We start from the raw sequence: 15,905 nt of genomic DNA, 5'->3' as shown, positions 1-15,905 counted from the left end.
ACTGCAAAAAATAAAATAAACTGCTCACGCTAATGCTGCACAGACACAGAATACTTTGTTTGGGTTTACATGTGCTCTAAGGGGATAGGTCGGTCAGCCTCTAAGGGGATAGGTCGGTCAGCCTTTCCCCACTTTGTGGTATGGCAGCATTAGATGGCTAAACACATCAGAATAAACCACAACCTTAAATATACTTCCCCTGATAAACATTTTCAAAGTTTGGTTTTTAATCTCTTGAATTTTCTTTTCATTCCCATCTGTAGGAATTTAAGTGTTTGAATCAGTCTCGTTCCCCGTCGATGTCACCGAGTAAACAAGCGTCTGCGACCGACTCTGCTACAATGTTATTGTTTGATGAGTATATCAGTGAAGGCAATCCTTTTGAGATACAATCTTCTATGAAGGAAGATGAAACGGAGGATGTGCTGGCGGCCAATGGGGTAAGATACCGTTTATAGGCAAAGATGCTGATAAAACCAGAAGTCAGTTCTCTAAACAACGCCTAAAGCAGCCTGGTATAGGCTGATGTCTCCCTAATAATAAGCAGAGAGGTGTCTGTGCTCTATAGTGAGGGTCTTTATGTCCTCCAGTTTAAAGGGCACAGAGCAAAACAAGAAAACTGTTGGGAGATTTAGAGGACAAGTAGTGATATGAAAGTAAATGACAGTTTTTCCTGATATATTTTATAACATATTTTTTATACATTTTAAACTAACCACACATGAAATTTATATAGGGATCTATATATAAAGCAGTAAATGTAACGCCCGCAGCTGGTAAATCAATCGCTGAAGTTTCAGAAGCATGCACAAGGAAGCTACACCTGCAGTGAATATTTGGTGAACATCACATTCATTGCTTTATAAATCTACCGCACAGTTTTGCAAATTCACAGCCCAATTATGCACAGCAGAACTTCCTTATTTACAGTATAATACTGTATAGGTATTGACCATTCTATTATATATATGTACATATACTCAATGGCTACTTTATTAGGTGTACCTTGCTTAGTACCAGGTTGGACCCCCTTTTGCCTTCAGAACTGCCTTAAAGTGAATGTAAACCAGCCTTTCTCAACCTTTTCAACACAGAGGAACCCTTGAAATAAATTTCTGGTCTCGGGGGAACCCCTGCTAAAAATTAAAAATCTACAACTCATGACACAGTGTGACAGTCAGTGGGAAGAATGCTTCTTAAGCCTCGTACACACGCAACGATTGTTGGCTGACCGATCGGCCGTCTTTTGTCCAGTGTTGTTGTGTTGGTTGAAATGTGCTCTAGACTGCACACAAATTTTTTTCGGCCAACAACAACCAACTTCAGAAGTGATGTCATGTGCTTGTTAACTTTCCGTGTGTTTTTTCTTCTCTGAGCATGCCCAGTCTTGCTCATCTGATTTTTGTCTGCCGAAATCTGTACTGACTGACGAACAATCGGCCGTTCTGTTGACGGCCAACAAAAATTTTATAGCATGCACACCAGATTTTGTTCGGCCGAAAAGTCGCAGTCGGTTGTCGGAAGCATCATACTAACAAGCCGACAATCGGCCGATCGGACGCTGGCCAAAAATTCACGGCCAACAATCGGTGCGTGTGTACGAGGCTTTACTCTTGTCATCATTGGGAAGAATGCTCCTTACTCTTGTCATCATTACGAAGAATTCCCTCCTTACAGATAGCTAAAAGGAACAATGGTGTCATTGGAAACCTATTTGAGAGGCAGAAATTTTCCATTGCTCAAGGAACCCCTAGCAACCTCAGTAGGTACCCTAGGGTTCCACGGAACCCTGGTTGAGAAACCCTGATGTAAACCCTTACATAACAGCCTCAGATGATAGAGATGAGAAAAATCTCCCTACATAATTTTACATGTATATCTGCTGTCTTCAGCTTTCTATATTCTTTAGAAAGTGCAAATTTTGTTTCCTCATTCAGCAGTGGGAGGGGAGTCTAGGCATACACTGTGTGTGAGCTGATTGGAGGAAAGGCACGCACCTCCCCTCCACATAGGCAGAGGAACTAAGAAACTTGCAGAGCTGTGCTGATAATATCTGTTTCTAAGTCCCTTCCCCGACACAAATTTTCAGCTGCTTTTATGTCCTGTGTCGGAGAACTTTTCAGATGTTATCATGCTGATAACAGAGGAACAGAGCATCAGAAAGACACGGTGTAACGTTAGAAAAGCATACCCCGTGAAAATTGCCTACCCACGTCACTTCCTGTGAGGAACAGCTGAGCAGCGTAGCAGTGCGCATGCTCACAGCCCCGGTGACGTAATTGAACAGCTGAGGAGCTTCCTAGTGCGCATGCACCGAGGGTATGAAATTATCACGGTAGTGTGTGTAACGTTACACCGCATCAGCTGTTGCGGCGGTAACATTAAAACAGCTCGGTTGCAATATGAGTCATCTCCGCTCCTACCCCTGTCACTTCCCTGATCTTGGCTAGTAAATATAAAAGCGGCAGCAGGTGTATGAAATTCAAATGAACGGAGATGTCGGCTCCGTCATTTATCTTTTCATACAACCGCCGGCGCTTTTATATTTACTAGCCAAGATCAGGGACGTTAAAAACCAAAAAGTGCAGCGCTGAAATCAGTATACAATTATATAGCTGAAAAGCTCATATAAAGAAAACAAAAAAGGAGAGGGGATAGTGTCCAAATGAATAGTCCCAATATAAAGTGCAGAGATGTGAATCCACGTGCAAAATAACTTTCTTCCAGTGACACCAGGGAAAAGTGTAGGAAGGGGACACCCTTGTGCTCAGGTATGACAAGCAGCTTACCGAAATTCCGTGGCTGCTCAATTTAATGAGACAGCCTCTCCCAGCTAGTAATAAACCAGTAGGTCAACCGATATCAAGCTCAGGTGCTTCCAAAGACTCCAAAAGCCGAAAGCCGTTTCCGGTGTGTTGTTAAACCGATCACATTAGTATGTGGCACACTTGGAACTTCTCATATACTCCATTGAACGTAAAGCCATATGTAGAAAGAAACAGAGGCCCATAGCGTAATCCCGTAAACCAATAAGTAAATTTTTTAAAAAAACTACTTACAATTTAAAAGACAAAAACAGGCATGTAGTATGTGCCGGTCATGGATCTAACCGCGGCGTCCCGCAAGTCTCCAGATCAGCATATGGCTAAACAGTCGGCTTCGTTGGGGGGCGTGTGGGCGTTTACGTCTGGGATCGCCAACGTTTCGTCATAAGAAAGACTTCTTCTGGATGACGTCATTTCCTAATCGATGTTGCCGTCCCCCCGAATCGATGCAGAATCGCGAAGGGTCGCATCGCGATGCATCGATTCGCCAATTATATTCCGCAGGCCTAGCCTGTAGGCAATACTTTACCCTTTGCTTGTCTTCCACAGTTCCTGTCTGTAATGCCCGCTTGTCATGAAGGGGTTAAAGCTGGATTTAAACCGACTATTCTGTCTGTTATCACTGACAATCTGGACAGTGTGTGTTTTGCAGTTGCCAGTTGTTTCCATGTATTGCAATGCCTGTGCATTGCCAAGCAGTGCCAAATGGGAGGCTGCGTATGTTTTCTCTCCCCTTTTTAAAATATGGATTTAAAAATTGTAGTAAAGTTTCATTTGTAGATCACACAATAGGCTTTGAAGTCAGAAATCCTTGTCACCTCCTTTGTCATCTTCAGAACAGATTTGTAAAGTTCTGCACAGCAGAAGGGAACATTGATAAAGCTTGTCCTATCGATTTTTTTTTTTTTTTCCGTCATTGTTATTATTGTGTTTGATGAATTGTGCATTACTTTTGAGATGAAGGCTCTTCCGCTCCCGCTACAAGGGGCTCAGTGTGTGGCAGTCGTTATCACGGCGATGTCAGCTTCAGTATTTTTACCTGTCTGAATGTAGAGCAAATCTTTTTTTTTTTTTTTTCTTCTGCATCGTTGTAAAAAAAGCAGTTTTCTGCTGTTATTGAAGTAAATTGCAAATTCTAGGCCTGTAAAAGAAACCATTGGAGTGATTTCCTTGTGTTCTCTTTTCACAGTATGAATCTGATGAGCTGGAAAAAAGTGCTTATCAGGAGTACGACAGTGATAGCGACGTTCCGGAGGAGCTGAAGCGGGATTATGTGGATGAGCAGACCGGGGATGCGCCATCGAAGAGGTGAATATTCATATCTAACCAGCTTTTCTAAACTGTATGTTTGGCTTAATACCTGGCTTAGGGATCCTGGACAACAGTACGTACCAATGGAGGAATACATTACTATATTGATTCGCTGATTTAACTGAATCTTACCTGTTAAGCTAAAATCCATGTATTATGCTACATGTCTTTGGTAAAAAAAAAAAACCCAACAAGGGTATATTGATTGGTTTGCGTGAAAATTATAACGTTGATAAACTTTGGTATATATACACATATTGGAATTTGTTTTTTTATACTATTAGTGGCGGTGATCTTATGGGAGAAGGTGACATTATTGGTGGCTATTACCTTGGCCCACAGGTTATCGGAATTGGTGGCAAAATCCTGTCCCAGTCCCTATTTAGTGGCCCATAGAGATAGTGGTTCTTCTTCCCTGTCCATCATTCCTGCCCAAAGTTGTCTCTGACTTCCATTTGAATGAGGACATTGTGTTGCCTTCCTTGTGTCCCAAGCCGGCTCATCCCAAGGAATTTGCCTTGCATACCTTGGATGTGGTGCGTGCGAATCGGGTGTATCTGGCAGCTACTGAGTCTTTTCGGAGGTCAGACTCGCTTTTTGTGGTTACTGACGGACCAAGAAAAGGGCTGGCCTCGTCTTTGGCTACCCTCTCCAGATGGATCAGACAGACTGGGACTCAGGCCCATTCCATTTTAGGTCAGATTCCATCTTTCCCTGTCACAGCGCATTCTACTCCAGCGCTAAGTGCTTCTTGGGCCTTCCATCATCAGGCTTCAATATCACAAGTTTGCAAGGCGGCCACTTGGTCGTCCTTGCACACCTTCACAAAATTCAATAAGGTAGATACTTTGGCATCTGCGGATGCTTCTTTTGGCCGCAAAGTTTTGCAGGCTTCTTTTTAAAAGGGGCTGTACCCTCTTGAGGGGTATCTTTTCTTTAAACCTTTATTTTTCAGATGGGCTCCTGTGACCCGGTTAAGGCTCTTGTGTCCTGGTTAAGGGCTCTTATGTTTCACCTTGGGTTATTTTCCCCACCCCTCATTTTCCTTTCGGCACTGCTTTTGGACGTCCCACTAGTTATGATTTATGGAGCGCTATGCCCGTCGATGAACGAAAGAGAAAAAGGGGATTTTTGTACTTACCAAAAAATCAATTTCTCTGAGCTCAACGGACACAGCCCCCCCCCCCCCCCACCCCTCTATAGAGTTCTGATACTTCTAATACTGCTCGCTACTAAACTGATTACCTAGAGCAGAGAGGGGGGACACATACCAGCTGAGGACTGCCCACGGGCGTAGCCAGGTGTTTTTTGTTCTGCCTAGTCCTATTCCTGGATGAGGCAATATAACTCACTGGTTATGATTCATGGAGCGCTCTGCCTATCGATAAACCAAAGAAATGGGTTTTATGATAAGTACAAAAATCCAATTTCTCTGTCGCTCATTGACAGACGCAGTCCTCTTGATTAATATCAAATTGGGTTATACTGCCCTCTACAGGAGTAGGACACTAGGCAGAAGGAAAATGTTCTGGCCACACCTTAGGGGCAGTCCTAGAGGGTATATCCTCTCTTTCTCTCTGCTACAGGATGTTAGTTTTTTTCTGTCTAGTCAGGCCATCTTGGATGAGATTATAAAGGATCTCACTGGGGGCAAGAGCACTTTTTTGCCACAGACTGCTAAGGGTAAAGGATCTCGTAACAGGCAGTGGTCCTCAGACGCGTGTTGTGGTTAAAGTGCTGGTCGGCAGCCTGAAGGTGCGCCCCCACCCATCTCTGGGGTGGGGGGACGTCTTCACCGGTTTCTGGATCCATGGCTTTCCAGAATCCCGGACAAAGGGGTTCGCGAGGTCATACGGTCGGGATACAAGATCGAGTTTCGATCACTTCTACCGGTGCGATTCTTCCCTTCCAACATTCGACTATCCCCGGATCGCTTAAAAGCTTTGCGGGGGGCAGTAATGGACTTGATGCAACAAGGAGTGGTAGTTCCCGTTCCTTGAGCAGAACGTTTTCAGGGGTTCTATTCGAACCTATTCACAATACCCAGAAAGGAGGGCAAGGTGCGTCCAATTCTGGACTTAAGAGCACTCAATCATTTTGTCCGGGTACAAGAATTCAGGATGGAGTCCATCTGAACAGGGGTGGCCTCCCTGCATCAGGGGGATTTCCTGGCGTCCAGAGACAGCAAGGATGCCTAATTTCAGATCCCCATCTTCGCAAGGGTGTGTCTCCTTACGGAGAAGCTCCGGAAGATTCAGTGAACGATTCAGATGTTGCTGTCTGTCAACTGGCCTTCCCTTCGGACTTGCATGAGGATCCTGGGACTGATGGTGGCCTCCTTAGAGGCAGTACCGTATGCCCAGTCTCATACCCGAATTCTCCAAAAGGAGATTCTTTTCAAATGGAATCGGAATTCCGATTCTCTGGACAATCGGATCCGGTTGAGCGAGCGGACCAGGGAGTCTCTGGTCTTGTGGCTTCGGTCTCTGATGCTCAGCCAGGGGAAGTCATTTCTTCCGATAGAATCCAGGTTACCGATAAATGTATTGGAACTAAGAGCGATCAGACTTTGTCTGATTTACTGGACCGAGCAGCTCCAGGGCAGCCCGGTTCGGATCCAGTCGGACAATGCCACGGCCGTGGCTTATGTCAATCACCAAGGGGGCACCTAGAGTGTCCTGGCAGCCATCGAAGTGGCCAGCATTCTTCGTTGGGCGGAACGGTTTGTTCCGGCTCTCTCCGCGGTATTCACTCCGGGGGTGGAAAATCGGCAGGCAGATTATCTCAGCCGTCAGATTCTGGATCAAGGGGAATGGCCTCTTCATCCAGAGGTATTTCACCAGCTGTGCCTTCATTGGGGCACCCCGGAGGTGGATCTGTTGGCAGCTCGGCTCAACAGGAAGGTGCGGAGGTTTGTAGCCCGCTCCCGAGATCCTCGAGCGGACGCAGCAGACGCGCTGGTCGCCTCGTGGGGACAGTATCAGCTACTGTATGTCTTCCCTCCTCTCAAGTTGCTGCCGAAACTTCTTCGCAGGATAGAGGTGGAGAGAATTCCAGTTATCCTGGTAGCTCCGGACTGGCCTCGTCGACCCGGTTTGGAGACATCCTTGGGTACGCCGACTTGGTCAGGCTGGTCGCGGACGCTCCTTGGAGACTTCCTCTCAGGGAGGATCTGCGGTCTCAGGGACCGATCCATCCTGCTTTACAATCGCTGGCTTTAACAGCCTGTCTATTGAGACTCAGGTGCTGAAGGACAAAGGATTGTCAACTTCAGTTATTCCTACTTTAATTAAAGCAAGGAAAGCGACTTCCAGAAAAGTCTATCATCGCACATGGAAGTCTTATATTGCGTGGTGTGAATCCCTTGGATTTCCTCCACGTGCCTATTCGGTGACCCGAATCTCGGCTTTTCTGCAACAGGGGGTTGAGCAGAAGCTGGCCTTGAGTACTGTCAAGGGTCAGGTTTCAGCGTTAGCTATTTTCTTTCAGAAACCTTTGGCTACCCATTCCTTGGTGGGGAATTTCATCCAGGGGGTGCGGCACCTGGCTCCGTTAGTGCGCGCGCCCTTACCGCCCTGGGATCTTAATTTGGTGTTGTCGGTTCTTCAGAAACCTCCCTTTGAAAATATCAGGGAGATTCCCTTGCTTACGTTATCCCAGAAGGTGGCCTTCTTGGTAGCCATTACTTCTGCACGCAGGGTGTCAGAACTGGCCGCATTATCCTGTCGTTCCCCATATCTGGTGGTTCATAGGGATAAGGTGGTTCTTCGTCCGAATCCATCCTTCCTTCCTAAGGTGGTTTCAGAGTTTCATCTGAATGAAGATATTGTGCTACCTTCCTTGTGTCCTAAGCCCAGTCATCCTCGGGAGTTTGCGTTACATTCCTTGGATGTGGTTCGGGCAATCAGGGTATACTTGAAAACTACGGACTCGTTTCGTAAAACGGATTCACTTTTTGTGATCACGGATGGCCCCAAAAAGGGGTTGCCTGCATCTGCCGCGACTATCTCCAGATGGATCAGACAGACGGTGGTACAGGCTTATTAGATCAAGGGTCGGAATCCTCCGTTCCCTGTTAAGGCGCACTCCACTCGGGCGCTTAGTGCATCCTGGACCTTCCGCCATCAGGCGTCAGTGGTCCAGGTTTGCAAGGCGGCTACCTGGTTGTCGGTTCATACCTTTACAAAATTTTATAAAGTTGATGTGTTGGCATCGGCGGATGCCTCTTTTGGCCGCAAGGTTTTGCAGGCCGCAATTTGAGGAGACCGTTGGTCTACCTCGAGGGTTTTTTTCTGTTGGGTTTTCAGTTGAGTCTCATCCTTTGGTTTGATGAGCCTTTAAGACTTCTACTCGGCACCGGTTGGGCCTTCTGGATTTAAATTTTGATTTCTGTTATCCCACCCCTCATTTGTGGCACTGCTTTGGGACGTCCCAATTTGATATTAATCAAGAGGACTGCGTCTGTCAATGAGCGACAGAGAAAAATGGATTTTTGTAAAATCTTACCGTAAAATCCTTTTCTCTTAAGCTCACTGACAGACGCAGTACCCGCCCCTCTACTTTTGAGTTGGGTTGGGTTAAATTCTCTGACACTGCTTTGTGACATAACTAACATCCTGTAGCAGAGAGAGAGAGGATATACCCTCTGGGACTGCCCCTGAGGTGTGGCCAGAACGTTTTCCTTCTGCCTAGTGTCCTACTCCTGTAGAGGGCAGTATAACCCAATTTGATATTAATCAAGAGGACTGCGTCTGTCAATGAGCTTAAGAGAAAAGGATTTTACGGTAAGATTTTACAAAAATCCATTTTTTTTTTTTTTTTTTGGGAGGGGGTATTTCTTGGAGGTCCAAGCTCTTTAAACCTTTTGCTATCAGTGCTGTTTTTTGCATTTTTGCAAATGTTTAATTAAAAAGAAAAAAAAAAAAAACATTTTAAGTCTGAAGATACTTAAACCATTAGGGTCCTTTCACACGGACTCTGTGCTGCTCAGCGGGGATCGATCTGCTGATCCCCGCTGAGCCAGCGGATGACAGCTCCGTCTCCGCTCACTGTGCGGAGAGGGAGGTGTCAGATCTCCGCTGTTCTCTATGGGGAAATCGGATGAGAACGGACCGCCTGTCCGTTCTCATCCCATCCCATCCCCTGGACAGGTGGAAAATAGGGTTTCCATCTGTCCGGATTTCACGGACAGGATCTGAATCGGATAGCAGCGGGTGTCAGCGGAGATGTCTCCGCTGACATCCGCTGCCCCATAGGGATGCATGGAGGATCCGATCAAGTCCGCTTAAAAAACTGACCGATGGATCTGATCGAATCGTTCGTGTGAAAGATTTACTGCTACAGGGCGACTCTCCTGTGCAGAATCACGTGTGTGTGTGTGTGTGTGTGTGTGTGTGTGTATATATGTGTGTGTGTGTGTGTGTGTGTGTGTGTGTGTGTGTGTATATATATATATATTAGTAAAACCTTGGATTGCAAGCATAATTTGTTCCGGAAACATGCTTATAATCCAAAGAACTCGTATATCACAGCGAATTTCCCCATAAGAAATAATGGAAACTCAGATGATTCGTTCCACAACCATTTATTCATAAGTCCTTCAGTTTATAGTCCATATAAAAAGTTTATAGCAATGTGACAGGTTGTGTAACCATAAAATGTCCATCCACAAATGGCGCCTCCACAAGGTGATGAGATGCAAAATCCAGCAGGAGCTACAAAGTATAAAAGAGAAGAGAAGCGCCTCTAATTTTTCAGACGGCGGTAGAACTCCGTTTCTTCTATAACCCCTCCATCGGAGTTCCTACCATTCTTACCAACATCTACAAATATAAATTCGTAATTGGCATTCACAACAGCAAGAAGGATAATGCTGAAAAACCCTTTATAATTATAGTAGAACGATCCGGACTGTGCAGGGGGTGCAATCCTGATATGTTTTCCATCAATTGCTCCGCCACAATTTGGGAAATTCCACTTTTCGGAAAATTCGGTTGCAATTTTCATCCAATCCTCTGAATTTCCTGGAATCTAGGTATCAATGAACATAAATAGATGTATTATATTGCTAGACAATTAATGGATTTTATAATCAACTAGACATTCATATTTATCATCCTACATATGAAATGAACTAGATAATAAGTAGCAAACAGGTATAGCATGGAGAATAGATGAGAAATTAATACAGGAGATATGTAGAGGGTTTGAAAGTAGGTTAATATCATAAATGTGTATTACCTTTATGTAATCCTTTTGCAGGACCCTGATGATTGCACTGCAGGTTTCAGGAATAATCCTTCCTAGTGATTGGGAGGATATACCGGTACTGTATTTGAGGTCCTGTAGGCTTCTTCCAGTGGCTAGGAACCTCAGAGTGGCAATAAGTCTCTGCTCAGCAGTGATGGAGTCCCTCATAACTGTGTCTTGTTTCCTGATATGGGGATCAATCACAGATAATACATTTTGGAAACAAGCATCAGACATTCTGAGGTAGTTCCTGTAGTCATCGGGATTGTTCTCCTTTAGCTCTCTTATCAATTCAATATGAGAATATTGATCCCGGTTCTGCAGCCATTTCTTTGTCCAAATTCTTTGCTTCCTTGTGCTCTTTTTTTGGTGTTTATGGATGGCTAAAACACCAAGTGCAGTGATGTAAATTTTTTTATTCTGGGCCTCATCCATATTCAATGTCGCCCGTTCATGAACACGAACACTACCCGACGAACGCACGTGTGTAATATAGAGATATATATGTATATATACACACGGCTATATTAAATGATGTGTTTTAACGTTGGTCCCACGCTCGTTCGTGCTAGGCAGTCGTTGGTGCTAGGAGGAAGTGCGTGGCTCTTGGTGCTAGGAGGAAGTGCGTGGCTCTAAAAAGGTCTCACGCACATTACATCACTTCCGCTTAAACGTGAAACGTGAGGATTACGTATCTAATCGATTGGTCTGTAACGTTTTTTTTGGATCGTTGATGTTGGCAACGTTTTCGACCGACAAATACTTTTTCAAAAGTCGGTGGTCGAATGATCGGGCGATATTCTAATCGTGTATTCACACCATAAGTGTAGCAATATGGTTACATTTAACACCAAAAATGAAGGTACAACATTTGGCAACTCACATGGTTGACGAATAAAACCGGCACATCTAAGAATGCAGGCATCCGGGCTAAAACTGTCCACATAGACCGTCCTCCGCACCGCCGGTTCTCACCGCTGTCAGTCTGCAATCGTGACCGGGAAGACTACTCTACAGTAGAGTGATCTGAAAGGGAGTCTTGAAGCGCTCATAGAACGCAATGTGGTGGAAGTGTGGAAGGGATGACGTGCGATTTTCTATGTGGACAGCTTTACCCCGGATGCCTGCATACTTAGATGTGCATGTTTTTTCATCTAACATGTGAGTTGCTAAATGTTGTACCTTCATTAAATGTAACCATATTGCTACACTTAGAGGCCCCTCTCTTCTCTTTTATACTCAGTTGTGACGTGACACTACTTGTAAATGAAGACATTGCTTGTTGTTTATCAAGTCAAAATTTATTAAAAAAATGTGCTTGCCCTGCGAAACACTCTCAGACCAAGTACGCCCAATCCAAGGTTTTACTGTATGTGTGTGTGTTTTTTATATATACACACACACACACACACACACACACACACACACTATCTCACAAAAGTGAGTACACCCCTCACATTTTTGTAAAAATTTTATTACATCTTTTCAAGTGACAACACTGAAGAAATGACACTTTGCTAAGGTCTGGTCCAAAAGTCCAGCTCGAATCTTGATAACGTTGTCCAAATATGGTCACGGGGCCATAGAAGGTCAATGATGTCACCAGCATTCTCTCTCTGAAATGACACTTTGCTACAATGTAAAGTAGTAAGTGTACAGCTTGTATAACAGTGTCAATTTGCTGTCCCCTCAAAATAACTCAACACACAGCCATTAATGTCTAAACTGCTGGCAACAAAAGTGAGTACACCCCTAAGTGACAACAAAGAGAGAGCCGCTCAGGTGTTAGTTCAAAGGGTGGTGCTGGTCAGATCCGCCGTCCAAGCTATGAAGAATCCAAAAAAGTAGACCGCACTCGGGAAAGTAAGATGAAAACAATCAAAACTCCTTTATTCTTCTTCGGTGTAGCAGACAGACAGTACAATGCACATAACAGACGTGCCCGGTTAACGCGTTTCACGAATTAAATCGCTTACTCATAACCATACACTGTGGAGCTGTGGAAGCCGACGTACATTTGTAGGTAAACCAAGGAAAAGGGAGGTGACCGAAGAATGTAATTACTTGCACCTAGAATTAATTAATTGATGAGAAACAGATGTAAGTTCAGCAAGTCCACAGTCCCACGGTGAAAGGCAGATAGATACAAAACTCCTTCACCCAGTGGGGGAATGGAGGTATACATACAAACGATATAAAACCATATTGATGAAAAATACAAAAAAATACAATAAAATATACATATATGAAATATAAAACAATGGCTGAAAAATCAGGAACCAAAAAATGAATAAAAAACTATTTTTCTTTATCATCAAATGTTTTTGAATGCTTCAAACCCCGGTGGCGTAGACATGATAGAAAAAACACACAGTGTATGTGAAAAATGGTCGTTCAGTGTGTGGAGAGAATCTTTAAAATGTGGATCGTAACTATGTGAAAAAATCGTGCGTAAAAAAGATATAAATTGGAATAACATACCAAATATATTTACTGATATTGATCCCAAAAAAGGTTAAAATAAAAAATATAAAAATGTGTAAAAAAAAGTAAAAATAAAAAATGCTGGTGAAAAAAGAGGGAAAAGAAACCACAATATTGACAATGGTAGAATGCACTAAAACCACATGAATGAAATGAAGTAGTGATGGTGAAAAGTGTGGAGAAAAAATATGAAGAAAAAATGAAGAAAAAATGAAAAAATGAAAAAATGAACTCATGAATTCATGAATATAGAAAATAATTGTAATGGTAAACAATCATGAGTGATAGGTACAATAGAAATGTGAATTGACATATTAATGAGGACGACTCGTATGAAAAATATATATAAGGTGTAAAACATAAATAGTCACGCTTACCAGGGGATGAATACCGAAAAAAAGTTTATAGGTTCCCAATTTTTGCAGATGTATCTAAACTGACACCAAAATCGCCATGTATAAACTCACTAATTAGAAGTAATTAATTGAAAATACATAATTCAGAGAATACACTCGAAAATAGAGAAACATATATGCAAAATATAGAAAAACCCTTTCATGAAAGTCATTCTATGAAAGTATAATCCGCTTGTTTGAGTGTATCAGTGAATAATGGAACATATAAATATGGTGAAGATCCAGTAAACATCGATATGGCATGGAGGATCACCATATATAGAAAATATAATAATGTATAAACTGGAATGGCGGCATGGTGTCAAAGAAAAGGAAGACCCCCTCTTCCAAAGGTGACTTTGTTATTCGAAAATTCATGAATGAATGTAGACATTATAACTAGTAACCATGATTGGCAATTTAGACAGCTTATTGGCCTTAAATGAATGCAAATTAATTGCAACAAAAAATTGACAATAGAAATAAAGATAAAGTGACTGGTGCATACAATGTGTCAAAAAAAGGGAGGAGGAGCTCGGAGAAACTCGGAACGAACTCGAACGGAGCCTCGAAACAGGGGAATAATCATGGCTTGGCATGGGACTTAAAAAGTCTGAAAAAGGAGACCATTTTGTTGAGAGAAAAAAGGAAGTAAAATAAAAATAAAAAGAAAAAAGAGAAAAAAGGGGGGGAACTCTCGAAGCCATATGGAGCTATGTGACCAAATCCTACAAACCATATTAGATGGCAATCAAAAAACAGAAGCAAATGACTCCTGACATATAGCCATGAATAGCTGCGGAATCCATGGCTAAAAGCCAAAAGGAATTTTTTGTTGGAAAATAAATAAAAATAAAAATAAAAATAAAAAACCGAAAAAAATTTTTCTTTTAATTAAAAATTTCAAAAAATCAAAAAATCAGAAAAACCAGAAATAAATGTATATATATGAAAAAAGAAGAAAAGGGGAGAGGGAGACTTACTCATAAAAATGAGTAACGTCCCACTCGAAGTTTAATCCCTGTGGAATGCGAGTTTGAAGCCTAAAAATCCAAGAGACCTCCTTTTTACATAATATACGAAAAATGTCCCCGCCTCTAATAGGTTTAATGATGCGCTCTATGACCTGAACCTGTACTAGGGACAAGTCGCCTCCATGGTTATGATTAAAGTGGCGTGCCACATTGGTTGATTTAGATAGTCTGATGTCACTTAGATGTTCCCTAAACCTATCTTTAAGTCTGCGAGTGGTTCTACCCACATATTGTATCAAACAAGCCTTGCAGGTTATAAGATATATGACATATTCTGAATTACAGTTGAAAAACTTTTCTAGATGAAAAGTCCTTTCGCTCACCGAAGACTTAAAGATGTTTCCATGGAGAATATAAGGGCAAGTGACACAGTCGGTCATACCACATTTGTAGTTACCTCTACAGTGTAGCCAAGTAGGGGATTGTTTAGGTTTTTTAGAAAGATAAAGGCTGGGTGATAAGACATTGCCCAAAGTGACAGCTCTTTTGGCAACTATATTAACTCCCTCGTTTAGAATATTGGCACATATGTCATCAGTATTTAGAAGCGGTAAATGTTTCTGAATAATTGTTTTGACTTTGTAAAATTCTAAACTATATGGGAGAGACAACGTAATGGAGGGCATAGGTTTAGAATTTTTTGTGTGGGTAAATGAAGAGCGGTGCTGTTTATGTTTATTACTGGCTTTGGATTTCTGATTAGCAAGTTTGTTCGGAGTATTATTTATGTTGGAACATGGTTGTTTGTTTAGGAGATCAGTTCGATCTCTATTTAGAGCCATAACATATGCTCTGTTAATCATCCATTGCGGATATCCTCTAGCGAGGAATCTAGATCGTAAAGAAAGTGATTCTTTTTTAAAATCCGCAATGTTCTTGCATATTCGGCGCAATCTCAAGAACTGCCCAACCGGTATGCCTTTCAGTGTATGCATTGGGTGGCTAGATTTTGCATGTAACAGGCTGTTGCCTGACAATGGTTTCCTATACAGATTAGAAACAACTCTGTCACCCGAATGGCTCAAGGAAACATCTAAAAATTCGATTTTATCTGGGCTCCTGTGTCCCGTGAATTTTAGATTAACCGAATTGTCATTGAGGTACTTCAGAAATGCATTTAATTCAACATCATGATGGCAGACAAAGATCAGATCGTCAATGTATCTAAAGAACAGAGCAATCTGATCTCTGAAGGGATTTCCACCTCCAAAGATGTGGGGTCTCTCCCACCAACCCATGTACAGGTTGGCGAGAGAGGGGGAGAACTTGGCTCCCATCGCTGCCCCACATCTTTGGAGGTAGAAATCCCCGTCAAAAGTAAAATAATTGTGTGTTAACACAAATTGAAGAACTTCAAGGATATACAGTTGTTGATCAGCAGGTAGGTTGGTATTATGTAACAACGTGGTTTTTATAGCTAGTAGAGCCAGATCATGGGGTATTGAGGAATAGAGGCTGGTGACATCACAGGTGATCCATACATAGTGCTCCTTCCAGACAAAATTATCCATGATATTTAATAGATGTGTGGTATCTTTCAGGAAACCTGGAAGGCTATGTACTAGACCTTGTAGTTGCCCATCCAACCACTCCCCAAGTTTCTCACA

The 15,905-nt window shown here is 42.7% G+C and overlaps 1 protein-coding gene across 1 annotated transcript in view; it reads left to right on the top strand.

Annotated features, from left to right (window-relative positions):
* The window catches only part of VPS50 (VPS50 subunit of EARP/GARPII complex), a 428,941-nt gene that overhangs the window by 364,730 nt on the left and 48,306 nt on the right, over positions 1-15,905 (top strand). Inside the window, exons 18-19 of the mRNA XM_082258038.1 lie at positions 264-440; positions 4,015-4,133. Of these exons, the coding sequence (XP_082114164.1) occupies positions 264-440; positions 4,015-4,133 (296 nt within the window). The remainder of the gene's footprint in view (positions 1-263; positions 441-4,014; positions 4,134-15,905) is intronic.

Source organism: Pelophylax lessonae, assembly GCF_965119305.1.
Source record: "Pelophylax lessonae genome assembly, chromosome: 5".
Taxonomy (NCBI): Eukaryota; Metazoa; Chordata; class Amphibia; order Anura; family Ranidae; genus Pelophylax; species Pelophylax lessonae.
This window is presented reverse-complemented; position numbering and strand designations above follow the sequence as displayed.